We start from the raw sequence: 15,855 nt of genomic DNA on the forward strand, positions 1-15,855 counted from the left end.
AACCTAAGTGTCCATCGACAGATGAATGGATAAAGAAGATGTGGCACATACGTACAATGGAATATTACTCAGCCATAAAAAGAAACGAAATTGAGTTATTTGTAGTGAGGTGGGTGGACCTAGAGTCTGTCATAGAGAATGAAGTAAGTCAGAAAGAGAAAACAAATACCGTATGTTAACACATATATATGGAATCTGAAAAAAAAAAAAAAAAAGGCTATGAAGAACCTAGGGGCAGGACAGGATAATGACGCAGATGTAGAGAATGGACTTGAGGACACGGGGAGGGGAAGGGTAAGCTGGGATGAAGTGAGAGAATGGCATGGACTAATATATACTACCAAATGTAAAATAGATAGCTAGTGGGAAGCAGCCTCATAGCACAGGGAGACCAGCTCCGTGCTTTGTGACCACCTAGACGGATGGGATAGGGAGGGTGGGAGGGAGGGAGACGCAAGAGGGAAGAGATATGGGAACATATGTATAACTGATTCACTTTGTTATAAAGCAGAAACTAACACACCATTATAAAGCAATTAGACTCCAATAAAGATGTTTAAAAAAAAAAAACAACGTTGAGACCCACCCAAAAACTGCAGGGCAAATCAGAAGTAGAGCTGGAAGTGGGCCTTTGTTCTTATCCCTTGGGCCATCAACTAATGGTAGTGTCTCCGAGTAATTCAAGTGCGTATCTGCTTGGCCAGGGAAAGTGCAGCCTCAGATAATGAGAGGACTGCAGAGCACGTCCTTTGGTCTACGGCATTCCCTCAGAGATAACTTAGGACTTCACCACCACTGCCCTGGGACGGTTTTTTCTGCTTCTATTTTCCCTGTAGACAGAGCAGAATCTTCAAGCAAGTTGAACCTTTGAGCAGCAAATGGGGTTAATCAAGAGGTCCCAGCCCAGAAGAACAACTAAGAACTCAGCCTGACTTTTCTTGGAGCCATGGGCTCTGTCTGGTTGTGAAAGAAAAGTAAATCTGAGCAAAAGCGAAGGAGAACTACTTTAGTCAGGCAGGGAGCATTCAGTGACTTTCTCTGAAGGTCACGAGCTATCTATTATAACCGTAAGCAAGGCCTGATGCCCTTTGATTTTACAAAAGCAGAAATCAAGGAAAGTCAACTGAAACCACAGCTATACTGAAAATACATAAATAAATCTTGATCCACAAGAGCACGCGGAGAGCATTACTGCAGGGAGGTCAGATGGCCGCTGTTTATCAACGTTTACGCACAATACATAAATGTTTTTGAAACCTCAAAGTTCTTTGATAATTGCAATATTGTTTTCAAACAAACATGGTCGAACCTTAAATATTATAGCATTCAGATGATGTTTTCGAGAGATAGACCTCTAAGAGGTCACTTCAATATAATTGTCTATTATTTACTCTGGTTTTCGTTCTTAATAAAAAATAGGTTAATATGAGTATATAGCTAAATACAATACTCTCTTTTAAAAAGTCACCACAACCAGAGATGTTCAGAAATACTAAAGGAAAGTGGAAGTTTCCAAAACCCCAATGAGTGCTGTGAGCAGGGGCAGTGAACGCTTTGAGCCGCTCCCCACTTAGTAGTGACCCAAATGCCATATCTCAAATCGATGTTTAAGAGAAACAACTAGGGAGTTGGATTGTTACTTCAAAGATTAAAAACCCTTCCATCATCCAAGCTCCTGCCCATCCATGTGCAAGGAACTCCGATGTGTATGCCCGGCATGTGATCACTTCGCCAGTCACAGCGTCTTCACTGCCAGGGAAAATGCCAACTGCATGAAAACATGGATATAAATGCATTCCTTTTTAGATTTTTTAAAACACAGAAGTGAAGGCAAAATGGACACTCAGACAGGAACTCTAATGACTTTCCCCCCCAGGGAATCGCTAAAAAATTACCACTCTACCAAGTTCTAGCTCCTAATGACTGGAGGGTTTTTTTTGGTTTTTTGTCTTTTTTTTAAAAAACACGAATTGGGGTTTTTCTTCTCACAAACATTACATGTTTATGGAGAAGATACAGAAAATACAGATAAGACAAAAAATATTTAATAAAAAAGCATAAGCCCACCATTCTCAACCTCTTGGTGTAATCGTTTCAGTTGTTTTACAGTGTCTACAGTATAATCATTTTGTTTTTATAAATATGGGCTACTATATACTATTTTGTAACTTGATATCTTTATCAATTTCCACATTAATATTCTTTAACCACATTATTTTTAATAGTTGCAAGGTATTCCTCTGAATAAATGTACCATAATCTATTTAACCATTGCCCTATTTTAGACATTTTTGGCTATTTTCAATGTTTCAAAATTTAAGAAGATTATAAACAATGCTGTCTTTGACATCCACATATACACAGTTCTGGCAACGTTCATGATGATTCTTAAAGAATATTTCCTGTAACTAAAATATCTGGATTAAAGAGAACATGCATTTTAAAGCCTTTGATGTACATCGCTGGTTGCCCTCCAGTTCACCCCAGCAGTTCACATGAACGCCTGCCTCTCCCACGTGCTGCCCAGCAGTAAGCTATGCCACTTTTTTTGTCTTAAGATTTTTTTTTTTTGATGTGGACCATTTTTTTTTAAGGCTTTATTGAATTTGTTACAGTATTTCTTCTGTTTTCTGTTTTGGTTTTTTGGCCACGGGGCATGTGGGATCTTAGTTTCCCGACCAGGGATCAAACCCGCACCCCCTGCATTGGAAGGCGAAGTCTTAACCACTGGACCGCCAAGGAAGTTCCTGTGTCGCTTTTTAAATTTGCTAAAATGGTCCCCAAATAGCACTTGCTTTCATTTCGTACTCATTTAACTACTCGGGAAGTTGAGTGTTTCCCCTATTTATTGCCCATGTGTATTCCTACTTTTGTAATAAGCAGAGACTTAATAAGCTTTTTCTAGCCTCAACTTCCTGTTTCTCAGAGAATATAAGTGTCTCTCAGAAGAGAAGGCAACATCTCTGGGCAAGAAACAAAACCTATTTGCTTTGTGGGAGTTTAGTTTCCTTAAACAAACACTGCTTCAGACTAAGGGGAACAGGTTCGGATTGAATACGTAATAATTCAATCTCATGGTGATAAGTGTTCAGGGCACAAATCAGAGGAGAGTTTAGAAGAAAGGGAGTTGAGAGAGCCGGGTTGAATTTGCACTATAGTTTGGAGGTATTTCCCTAAGAAACAGTCTGAGTGAGAGACATACACTCACCACATCCTCTTACCCGAGCATCCTTCCCGACGACTCTGAGAGATCTTCTAGGTGTGGATCAGCCCCAAGTGAGCAGAGCTGAACCAGGGTGTGGGGGGCAGTTTAAGAGTTCAACAACTCCCCTGGGATAAGACAGAAGACCTGGGCTTTGACTCACAGTCAGAGTTCTGCAGTGACTGTGTGACCTTCGCAAGTTACGTAACCTCCGTGAGCCTCAGTTTTCCCGTCTGTGAAATGGGATAATAGCATTTATTATTATCCCATTTCCACGGACAAGATCGTGTGAGAATGATCGGGAGGCGAAGCCCCTAGCTCTGCAGTTAGCACACAGTAGGCTTTCAATAGTAGCTCTGATAGGAATGAATCCAACCATGTCACGAATATTTACTGAGTGCCACTGAAGCGTCAGGCGCCGCGCTGGGCACCTGGGTATTACAACAAATGATAAACCACAGGTAAGCTAATTACATAGCTGTAGAAGGTGGCAAGAATGAACAGAGAGCAGGTGAAGGCAAGGCGGGCAGGGCAGGGGGGAGACCTCCTGAGAAGGTGACTTTGGAGCAAAGACTTGAAGGGAGGGAGGGAGGGAGGGAGGAAGCTTGGCGCCTGGGAGAGGGAACCACCCCAGGAATGCCCGGGGCAGGCATGAGTCTGGCTGTTCTAGGACCAGTGCCGCTGAGCGAAATGAGCAAGGGGGCAGGTGTGGACGGTGCGCAGCTCGTGCAGGGCCCCGTGGAGCACCGTGGGGCGGGTCCTCGCCCATGTCCCTGCCGCTGCATTGGTTTCTGGGCCTTGAAGGAGCTTAGAGGCCAGTCTAGCAGACTGTGGACAGTTTGGGCTCCCTGGGAAGGAGGGTTTAGCCTCATCCTCCCAGATCAGCCTTATAAAGGCTCAAGCTAGCTGGAGTCTCTGGAGCCCGTATGTTACCTGGGGTGGAAGCAAACCTTCCCATGGATCTCAGAGAGGCTCCCAGAGGCCACTCCTATGCTTTGCCTGTCTGCACCCACCACGGGGTTCAACCCCAGGACAGAATGTTCTGGAGCCGCCCTTGCTTACTTCCCCCTCGGGGAAGCATTTCCTCAGTGCTTTCACCTTTCTCAACTATTCTCCACTATAAACTCCCAGGAAGGGGCTGAGTCATCCTCCAACACCAGCGCTCCGAGATACCACCCCAGACTCTCATGACCTTAGGGCATCCAAGAAGCGGAGGGTAACTCCGTCTGGCTCTGCTAGGACCGCTGTGCTGTGCGACCAGGACAGGAGGCTGCCCTCAGCACGAGTTGGGAAGGGCTCACAAGAGGAGCTGTGTGAACTGAACAGCTACTGCCTTGGACAGCACGGTCCTAGACTGTTCAAGAATCCTTAACGAACACCATACTCTACTCGGGTTTGAAATTGCCAGGGCTCAACCTGTGTGTTTCTGAAACCTCACCGTGCATATGAATCTCCTAGGGCTCTTGTTAAATTGTAGGTTCGGACTCCAGCAGGCCTGGGGTAAGGCTGGAGATTCTGGTTTCTGACAAGCGCCCAGGTGGCGCCAGCGCTGCTGGGTCCCACATTGTGAGTAGCGAGTGTGCAGAGCAGGGGTCTTCATGGAGGCAGGACCACCCACAGGAGACAGGGGCTGGAGCCAACAGATGGGCTGGAGCTGCTGGCATTTAGTGGATTGAATCAAGGATGTCAGCTATTCTTCAAGGTCTAGCCTGCTTCTGCCGTGACTTCTGAATACTCGACTGGACATTCGTGGAGATTGGGGAAGTCTGTCTGATGTGCACACCATGTTCCACTAAAACGCAACAACCCCAAGGAACAGAAAGGTTAAAGTACTAGCTCTGGACCACGCTCCTTGCCACTAAAGGAGCTGGAAGGTGAACCAAGACGTTGGTCTCTAGAAGCTGAGTTCTTAACCACTGTTATTTCGCCACGGAATATGAACATCATTTGATTCCCAAGGCAATCCAGTGAGATGAACAACTCTTCAGACTTCCCTGGAGGTCCAGGGGTTAAGGCTCCGTGCTTCTAATGCAGGGGGCGCCGGTTCGATCCCTGGTTGGGGAACTAAGACCCCACATGCTGTGCGGTATTGCCAAAAAAAAAAAGAACAACTTTGATACCATCTCCTTGATGAGGACTCTGAGGTTTAGGGAGTCTTTATGATTGTTTAAGATCATTGAATAAGTCAAAGACCCATGACTGTAACTGAAGCCACACGGCCCCTCACCCAAGGCTCCATCTAACACATCAAGCACACATCACATGTTTAGACACAGAGTAAACATTCATTCAATGTTTTTGAATAATGAATAAAGTAATAAAAAGGCCTGCCTATGAACAGACACTACATTTAAAACACCACAAAGCAATCTCAAAAAAAAGAGGAGCAAAGTTGGAGGACTTTACTCAACTTCAAGACTTCCTACAAAGCTACAGTAATCACGTCAGTGTGGCTTTGGCATAAGGACAAAGAGATCATTGGAGCACGATAGAGAACCTAGGAAAACGTCCACATTTATATGGTCATTTGATTTTTAACAAAGACACCAAAGTCAATGGAAAAATGAGTCTTTTTTTTTTTTTTTAAATGGTGCTGGAAGGGACTTGCCCGGTGGTCCAGTGGTTAAGACTCTGCACTTCCACTGCAGGGGGGTGCAGGTTCGATCCCTGGTTGGGGAACTAAGATCCCACATGCCACGAGACGTGGCCAAAATAAATAATAAATGGTGCTGGAATAACTGTGTATTCATATGGGGAAAAATGAAACTTTTATAAAGCTTCTAGAAGAAAACATAGGAGAATATATCTTCATGACTTATGGGTAGATAAGACAGAGAAGTAACCATGAAAGAAAAATCTGACGAATCAGACTTCATCAAACTAAACACTTCTCATCCAAAGACACCACCACTTATTATTAATTACTTTCTGTGTGAATGAAAACGTTCACAATAAGATGTAAAAAAGAAAACCACCATCAGAGTACAGCAAGGCTTTTCCCAGCTCTCAAGCTAAATAAAACATCACCTCTGCGCTCCATGTTACGCTCCAGTTTATCCCAGAAGACAACACGGCCCTCGTGTCGCCTAACAATCCAAGTTGACGTCATGGCAACAACCACACATCGCGTGTCAAGAATATCAGACAAGACTCACGTGTCTCAAGCCTCCTGAGAATAAAGTGTTGGGCGCTGGACTGAATGAGATATCCTCTTGCTTCAAAACAGGGCCAGTAGGGCATTTGGGACTCTCTTGATTAAGAGGATTCAAAATATCTGGTGCGCTGACCTTCTGAAAAAGAAAACAGAGAATCAGCATAGTACAGTCTGCATCCCAGTTTGAGTTTGTTCAAATGTGATGACTTCAGCGAGCATGGCCTGCATGTCACTAATATGCAAACTTCCGGGTGCTGAGTAAGAGGCCACACTTCCGTTTGGATAAATGCCTACACACACGGGGCCCCAAGACAGACATCACCAAGCTTTGGGACATTCATGAACAGTGATGGGTGGGTTACTTATGGATTAGTACAAGTCTTAAAGAAACTGATGTCCACATTTGACCTTATTAATGACGCAGGCATTTAATCACGTGAAATATAGTATTCAGCCTGACAGCCTCTAATGTGCTCATAAAAAAAGGAAAAAAATCAAAATACGTTTCTAAATTTTATAAAATTTTTTTTTAATAGTTGGTACTTATATAACATGTACATCTTGTGCTTTCTAATATGGTAGCCACTAGCCACATGGGGCTATTTAAATTCCAATCAGTTAAAATCAAATAAAATAAATTCAACTTCTTGGTTACAATAGACACATTTCAAGTGCTCAGTAACCACATGTGGCAGTGGCAGGAAAGTTCTGTCGGACAGCGCTAGTACAGAGCAGGGAGGTAAATCTCGTCCTGGTCGAAAAGACAAAGTTTCCAAATCAAGACTTTCGGTTTTGACATTGGGCTGGAAGTAGAACTTGGAAATATAAACAGCTGCACTATGGTCATAATTTTCAGGAATAAAAAGCTAAGACTGTTACAGAACAAACGAAAGACGTGATTACCTCTAGATTATTTCCATGCTCTCGATTCCCAGAACTCAACTCAATTCTATCAGACATTTGTTAAGAAACACTCTATTCAATGTGCCGCTGCTCTGCATCCTGGGAGTGGGAAGAAGCTGGTGGGCGGGCGGGAGGGAGGAGAAGATGCCTGTCTGCCCTCCACAGGCTCACTAGTCATCAGAAATACACACCATTAAAATGGAAGTAAGTATGAGCCACGTCAACGGGAAAGAGTGGGAGGCCTTACACAGAAGAGGCACCTGGGATGGTCTTCAGTGGGAGTGTGACCTGAGTGGGTGTCAAGGGCTGGCTGGGGAAAGACCCCAAGGTAAGGCATCCCGAGTGGAGGGGCTGTCATGATGGTCAGGTATGGAGCATGTTCCTAGACCTGCTAGAGGCCAAAGCAACTGCAGAGACGCAAGAGGCCTGGCAGGGACTCGGACGCGAGATCACACACGCACAGTGACGCGTGATGTCGTCCAGAGGACAGGTAGCTCGGGGACACTAAAGCGTGGGCACAGGGGAGGAGACATAGGGCTGGAGGAGCCGGAGATCCAAAGGGAGGATTTCAGAAATGAAGGTGTAGGAAAGGTTTTTTCGTATAGTTCAAAAGCCCGTGTGCTACACCTACTGAAGTCCGCGCACTAGAGCCCGTGCTCCGCCAACAAGAGAAGCCACCGCAGTGAGAAGCCCGTGCACCGCCACAACAGTGTCCCCCGCTCGCTGCAACTAGAGAAAGCACGTGCGCAGCAACGAAGACCCAACACAGCCAAACATAAATACATTAAAAAGTATTAAAAAAAAAAAAAAAAGATGTACTCTTCATACTCCAACCCTAAATTATTTAGCATTTACAGATCATGCCATGATTACTGAGTACGTTATAAACATTTGGCTAAATTCTCTTTGAAACAGCCATATCCTCAAGTGGGGAGAAAGAATGGCTACAAAAGTCATGAGCATGTCCTGCCAAGAGTGTGGTGGTGAAGTGGACACACACTGGACAGAGGGTCTACACAGTGGAGGCTCTCTAGCCACGGCCCCCCCAGTTCGTCCTCACTTCTACCCTTGAGCACCACCAGCCCTTCAGAGAACCCTGCACTCGTCCGGCAGGCCCGGGAGGGTGATACCACAGATGCCCCGTTACGTCAGCTCCAGAGCGGCAGGAGCTACGCCTACAGGTACTTGGGATGCCCCAGCGTGTGGCACATGACGCCAGAAGTGGGAACCGTGTCAGTCTGCAAAACGTTGCTGGCATCTCCTGGCAGGCATCACAGGAATGGTCCCTGGAGCAGGCTCCACCTGGTCCTGCCACCCTGACCACGTTCCCTCTGGGTCATCTCTCGGCCCCAGAATCCTCATCTTTAATGGGACAGTAAACAGCACAGACCTCACAGGGTTCTTTAAGGATTAAAAAAGTTAATTTGTCCTCCTATGTGGGGCGTATAATGAAGAGGTTAAGAGTTTAGAATCGTACAAACCTGGGTTCTGTTCCTAGCTCCACCTTTTACAAGCTATTGCTACGAGACAAGGTGGGTAACCTCTCACTAAAACTCAGGTTCTAGATCTTTACCGTGGGAGTAACAAATATCTTTCTCAGGAATTTTGTAAGTGTGAAACGTAATAAAGTAGGGGACAAACGCTCCATCGTGCCCAGAACACGGTGCCGCCTAAAGGCACACTGACCCTCTCCTCCATCCACTGATTCAGGGACAGCAGGTAGGGCGGTGGAGACGACAGGAACTCACACTTGTCTGCACCTGAGGGTGTCAAAGACCTTCCGTATACACATCACGCACTCTCCAAGCCCTGCTCTTACAGTGAGGGTCCGAGGACCGCGGCGGCACTGCCCGCTCACCGGCGAGTGCCTTAGAAACACACCTGAGATCCTGCATCTCACGCCCATCCCAGATCCACCGACTCGGAATCTGTATTTCCACAAGATCCCCAAGTGACTCAACATACGCGTTAAAGTGGAGAATCTCTGCTCCAGAGTTCGCCCTCCAAACCAAGACTGCCACCATTTCTGGTTATGTCACCAGGTCCATGTGACAATCTCCCTAAGCCTCAGTAAGTGTAAACAGGGTCACATGCATACCCACCTCGAGGGGTGGTGTGAGGGTAATAAAAGAGAGCCAGGTAAAGCTTTTAGCAAGAGCCTGGCACATAGTAACAAGTGCTGGTAATTTAGGTTTATATTTAGATAACTTAGGTAGCAGTTTAACTGTTATGTTATCTCAGGGCATCTTTACAAGATCACTGTACTGCTCTGGGCAAAACAGGTATTATCACCTGCATTCCCCGGGGGGAGGGGGGAGGGGGGCGGGGGTATTCGGAGGCTCAGGGAGTTCAAGTGATGTGATGGGGATGGAGGCTGGATTTAGCATCTTGAGAGCATGTGGAAGTCCCCGCAGGAGAGTAAGGCCACGCTCACCCACTTGCCTACACAACAGTCTGTCTGGGGACATCCTGAATAGAGCTCACTGCTGCAGAGAAGGGCACTTGTCCTGTCCAGCTAACCAAAGCTGTCACATCAACCCTGAGAACAGCCAGGTGGTGGCACCTGCCACAGCCAGGTCACCTCAGCCGGGACTAGAACCCAGGTTTTCTGACCCTAAAGTCCGCTTCCCCTCACACCCCACCAGTGCATCTGCTTCTGGCTCGGTCAATCCTGGTGGAAAGAGTAATCCTTTCCCTGAAGGCCTTTATTAGGTGAGATCTCTTACAGTTTAGGTACGTGGAGAGTCTCCCTCACGATCACACCTGAACGTGCAGCGTTTACGGTTTCAATCAGAGATCGGGACAGATTTTAACCAGGTTATTGGAAGCAGGACATAGGACAGAACGAGTGTATCCACAGACCAGGAATAACTGGGCACACTGCAGGCCTGCCTTTGCCTTTCGTGTGGCCTTGCAGCCAGCAGGGAGCTTCGGGGGTCACATGGAAGCCCGGGGGCTTGGAAAGAGATAGAAGCCTTTCCCTGTTCTGAACCACTTTCCAAATTCAATGAAATTGAATTGTAACCCTCCATTTGGCCTGTACCAGCACCCCAGCCAATGGACGGGTTTATAAGTACGTTTTTTCAGACTGCTTGATGGTTAACTGTGAAGTAAAAGGATGAAGAAACCTATGGAGGAAAACGGGCAGAAGGGTGATCTTGGGGCGGCCGGAGGCCTGGGATACCCTGGTGGTGACGTTGACCGCGGTGTCGGACTGGCTTCTCCTCTCCGACCGGCCCTCACACTGCCTGGGACCCACAGCTGGGCGTTGCTTGTCAGAGGTCATGTCGTCTGCGACTTGGAGAGTCTAGAAAATCAATACAAGGATGACAGGTGGGAGCACGCAGCTTTGCCAGGACCCTGTGGGAACCCTCCTCCGGGATTCCTGCACCCCTTGCTCTGGGGCCAGGAGGAGAGTCCCCAACACCACGCTGGACCCGGGGCACCTGCACAGGACCGAGGGGCTGGATCCTGAACGTGGGTGACTGTGTGTCCCCACATCTCTGCAGGCGGAGCCACCGTCAGGGTGGGGTTCACGGGCGACCTCCCGACCCAGGTTACTCTGCATTCAGGGCACATGTCCCGAGTGTCCGGTTGTCCAAATGCAAAGAAGGCAGCCGAACAAACCAGCTGTTTTTTTACAAAGATTGTATAACTAGATACCACATCTTGAGATGAAAGCAAGACTTGGGGTATCCTTATAACCATTTCGGGAAGCAAACCCTGAAAAGATGACTTAAAATTTATTTTTTGCAGTATTATAGTCTAGAAAAAGATGAGTGAAGGGAAGAGGAAGGACCCACACACAGTGAGAGCCTCTCAAAGGTGAATGCGTCCTTTAAAAAGAGCTTCCTTTTCCCATGAGATCCTTGCCTTTATCTTGAAACTACCTTTAGAGTAGCGCCGTCCAACAGGGAGATAATACAGCTCACATATGTCATTTTAAATATTCTCGTAACCTCACTTTAAAAACTAAGAAAAACAGGTAAAATTAATACTATATTTCACTTAATGCAAAATATCCAATGTATTGTGAAAATATATAATCGATAGTAAAATTATTAATGAAAAATTTCACTCTTTTTTTCGATACTAAGTTTCCGGAATTCAATGTGTATTTCACTCCGGCCCCATTTCAAGAGCCACGTGTGGTTAGAGGTTACCATGTAGGGGAGTGCAACTCCAGAGCACGCCTCTGTCTTCTGATCCACCATGAATCCTCAGGCTTTGCTATTTATTAGGTATCTCCTGCATGCACTGAGCAGGGGTAAGGCTGTGGATCATCTCTTTTCTCTAGAGGAGATCCTGCACATGCCCCGCCAAAGCGCCCGGGTATTCATCTTTTCCCCCAAGATGTGTCAGAGCCCCTCCTCTCCGAGAGCAGTGCCAACCGCACTGTTCTCAAGTCTACTGTCTGGAATCTTTGGGGCATCCTTCTACACCAGGCAGCTAGAAAGGTCCCAACACACACCAGCCCCTCAGCGCTGTCGCTGATGCAAACACAGGTGGAGAGGTGGAGGGGTGAAGGGCCCAGCGCTGTGGCTTTCCCCAGGAGCCAGAGACAGAGAGAGTGGTCCTTCCCCAGCCCAGGTCGCCGGCCAGGCCTCGGCCAGTGGGAAGGGCTGGCCTGGACGGTGGAGAAGAACCCCTGGAGAAGTATCCACTTACTTTTCATGTGGGTGGTGACAGACAGAAACAAATTTTCCACAGACTTATTAAATCCTCTAAACTGACCAAGTTCCTGGAACTAAAAGAGAGACAGAAGGAGAGAGAATGAGAGTTATGTCTGATGACCTGTTTCCCCTGGCAGCCTCCAGGCCGCCAACCCCCAAACCCAGGCACGTGTGGGCGAGGGTGGGTGTGCGTTCTCGGGTTGTGTGCGGACGCGCGTGTGTGTCTGGGGCAGAGGGCACTGTCCTCTCTTCACTCAGCTTCTCTCCTCTGAGTTTTGACACCTGCATTATAGGCAGGGGCATCACCATGGGGTTGTTGACAAGATAGCAACTACCTCATAGAAATAACAGCTGACACTTCATGGGCTCGAAGACTGTACCACGTAAATTCCTGCTTCTTTAGCCTCCTTCTCTTAGGACCCCACCCCAGCTCTGCACAGAAGGGACGCCAATACAGGCAGAATGCACGTGACACAAGGGCTGAGGGTGGAACCAGGGACGAGGTAAGCAGACTAGAGCCAATGGTTAGCTCCACTCCCACAACAGAAGAGAGACGCAAAAGGAAGAGAAACAACAGAAATGGGATCCCTCCCCTGTGCGAGTCTCATCCACCCACCCACCACCCATCCATCCACCCACCCACCCACCCACCCACCCACCCACCCACCCACCCCAGGAATATGTCTTGAGCACATCTGTGCTTGAGTAACTTCAGAGCACTTAAAATCTCTCTCTAGGAGAAAGTAGAGCAGAATTTTGAAGGACACTCCAGGGTCTCAGTTTGAATTTGAAAAAAGAATATATATTCTCTCTCTCTCACCAGCAGACAGGTATATCCTCCCTTTGTTCAGATATAGTTACTCCCCTTAATACACAGAGTAATAACAATGAAAATAATCAAGACCATGTGTTTCTATGGCACTTTACAGTTTCCAAGTACCAGCAGAGACGTTATTTTGTTAATTTCTCACACCACCACGGGAGGTGAACCAGACGAGAAGAATTATTTTCCACCTCCCAGGTGGAAGCCCAGGTAAGTCCCCCATGATCACACAGCTAACTTCCTTGGACGGAAACAGTCCTGGTCTTCTTTATGTTAGCACCTACAAACCCTCAAAGACACACACGCACATTTCCACACATACTCCCAGGCCTGCGAATCACACACCTGTGCATCAACCTGTATTTCCTTTCCGCCCCCAGAGACCCCTGACACGTGGCAGCCCATCCAGAACCCACGCTCAAGGCACAGTTAGGGGAGAGAAACCAACAAAATGACAAGAGTAAAAAGATGGGGATGCAGGGTGCAGGCGAGGACATGGGGTACAGGCAGCACAGGCGTCCACTGACAGTGCGGGGGACGGGGGGATGGTCCCATGGCCCCCAGAGCGTGATGGAAGCGCAGACACCAGGCAGGGCCCAGCACTCCCCAGCCTCCGATCGGGGCCCCCATTCTCTCGCCTTATGACCCACTCCAGCCATGGCTGGATCCCTTTGCCGTGAGGCTCAAGCTTGCGGCTTCCCCCTCTCCTCCTCTACTTCTCTCGCATTTCCCCTTCCCAGGAGGCACACAGAACAGGCACATTACCCTGCCAGGGCCGCCGCCGCACTGGCTTTCACTGAGAGGGGGTGGAGAAGAAGGAACCACGGAAATTTTGCTGCCGAGGAAAAATACAAGGGTAAGAAAGGAGATGTGAGTCTTAAAATACTAGTCTTAGAAATATACAACATTTGTATTTATCCTATAATTCAAGTTCTCTGCCTTTTTTTTTTTTTAAACACTGCCTCACTTTAAACACTGCCTCACTTTTCAGAAGAGGGGTCAGCAGCCTGCCTGGATCTGCTCTGCACAGGGCCTGATTCCCTGGGGGCTGGAATGTGGGAAATGGGAATCATATGGTCTAAGGTCTGGGCGTTGCACTCCATCTGTGTGTTGCAAAATAGCTGGGGTGCTCGGGACCAGCTCTGTGGCCTGTGGCTGCTCTGGAATCCGGGCTCCACACGTGTGTGCCGTGTGGACTTGAGCGTCCTCTCCGTGGACACCATGCAGCAGAATTCCCCAAATGTCATGGATGTAAAAACTGACCATAAGAGCAATTAGAAGTTTGTGCTAGAAGTTTGTGCTAAAAGAAGTGGGGGTGGGGGTGGGGGGATGGAGTAAAAAACTGAAAAAGTCCTGAGATTGGAAAATCTCACCATGAGCAAGAAAAAGCTGCTGGTGGAGAGCTTCCAGTAATACTTAAACAAATTCAGCAACAGTCAGGTGTGTGAATTACTGCTATAGCTTCAGGATGGCTGGGCGTTCAGTACAGTTACTGTGTCTCAGGCCAATATTCAAATCCACCAATGTTTATTCCACAAATGTCTCCAAGGTGTCAAGCACTGGGCAAGATGTTGGCGACATGAATGATTCATAAAGGCAAATGCTTGGTTTAGAATCTCACGGGACGTGCCATCAAAAACAATATTTAGTTTGCTTACAAGATTTCAGAATTCAAGAAACAAAATGTTTTGCGAGAAAATCCTACGCTAGCTCCTTCTAGCTTTTCATAAGAATCTGGAAACATCTCTGAATCTTTCTCAGGCACTTTATCATCTTTTTAAAAAAGTTACATTCCAAAGCAGTGACATCTGAAAGTCAAGAGATCTGTAAGCTCTTTCAGCAGTCCTTAGTGCTCTAGCCCGAGGGCCCAGGACGGCCTGGCCTTTGACAACACTCACCTCAGCTTCTGATAAGATTTCAAGAGCTTTGCTCCAGCTGTCTCGTGCTTGCCTGGAAGAGATAACAATAAAGGTCATTTATTACTAAGAATATAACTTCGACGATGCAGATACAGGACGCAATAAATTAAAATTACTTTTCTAATATCACATCTTGTGATTAAAAAGTAAGACACCATTTTGGGGTGACAGAGATGCTCTAAAATCAGACTGTAGTGATGCAAAGCTCCATAACTTTCATCAAAAATCATGAAATTGTACATTCAAATAGGTGAATTTTGTGTTATATAAATTATGTTCCACTAAAGCTGCTGTCACACACACACACACACACACACACACACACACACACACACAGAGTAAGAGACCATACTTGCTGGAAATGACCGCTTTTATTGAAAGTTGATGCTGGATTAGATTTTTAAATTCTGGATAATTTGAAAACCAGTTCATGCTTCTAAGCTTCCATTTGTCCTTCGGAAACATTTCATAACGGAATGACTACATTCCTTTAAACATTCTTTGTTAGGGAGATTAATTCAATCTTTTGAAAAATGTAATCTACTTATTTCTAGTTATAGAGGCTAATAAGTTCCTAAATAAGACTCCATCTGATAATAGTACTCTTTTTGTTTCAAGGAAAGGGGATTTTATGATGTATTAAGACCCCCAAAATAGAATTCTCCAAGTCCGCAGTTCTGTGAACACAATGTTTCCTGGCCCAATGCAAAGGGAGAGGTCAGCCCACTGCCACCCCAACCCCAGCTGGAGGCCAGAAGTGGAATCTGCTGCTCTGGGAAGTTCCCTAGAGGCTCCACAATGCCCAACACAGCTGAGAACCGCCAGACCTGCCATCCTAGGAGGTCAGTGGAGCTCCCGTCTTGTGTGTTCGGAAGGCTTTAATCCATCCCAAAGAAAGACAGGTATTCATGTCTTCTCCATAAGACAGGAGGAAGGGCAGGGATGATAAAAGACAATCAGGAATTACAGGGAGGCCTTTGGGAGGAGGGCATATGGCTCTGATATCAAGTCAAACACCTTAAAGCTGGGGACAGCTAACCCCTCAGCTGACCTTGAGCTGACCGCCACCCCGTCAGGGGTCCTAAATTAGGGGGCTCAGGGAGCACATCGGCCCTGAAATCCTATCTCAGATTTTGAGTCCACCTGCCCATGTGCATTTTTCTGGGGTTCACAATGGTGGT

General features: G+C 46.9%; 1 protein-coding gene across 2 annotated transcripts in view; it reads right to left on the bottom strand.

The window, feature by feature from the left end:
* Window positions 1-15,855, bottom strand: part of SYTL3 (synaptotagmin like 3) — a 93,338-nt gene that overhangs the window by 22,929 nt on the left and 54,554 nt on the right. The window contains exons 5-9 of one of the 2 annotated variants that reach the window (XM_032650622.1): window positions 14,654-14,705; window positions 13,521-13,590; window positions 11,928-12,006; window positions 10,444-10,550; window positions 6,358-6,492 (exon numbers count right to left, since the gene is read on the bottom strand). In XM_032650622.1, the coding sequence (XP_032506513.1) occupies window positions 6,358-6,492; window positions 10,444-10,550; window positions 11,928-12,006; window positions 13,521-13,590; window positions 14,654-14,705 (443 nt within the window). Of the gene's footprint in view, window positions 1-6,357; window positions 6,493-10,443; window positions 10,567-11,923; window positions 12,007-13,520; window positions 13,591-14,653; window positions 14,706-15,855 lie in introns of those variants that run through there. The other variant, XM_032650621.1, reaches the window with a different exon arrangement.

The sequence above is a fragment of the Phocoena sinus genome, chromosome 12 (assembly GCF_008692025.1).
Source record: "Phocoena sinus isolate mPhoSin1 chromosome 12, mPhoSin1.pri, whole genome shotgun sequence".
Lineage (NCBI taxonomy): Eukaryota > Metazoa > Chordata > Mammalia > Artiodactyla > Phocoenidae > Phocoena > Phocoena sinus.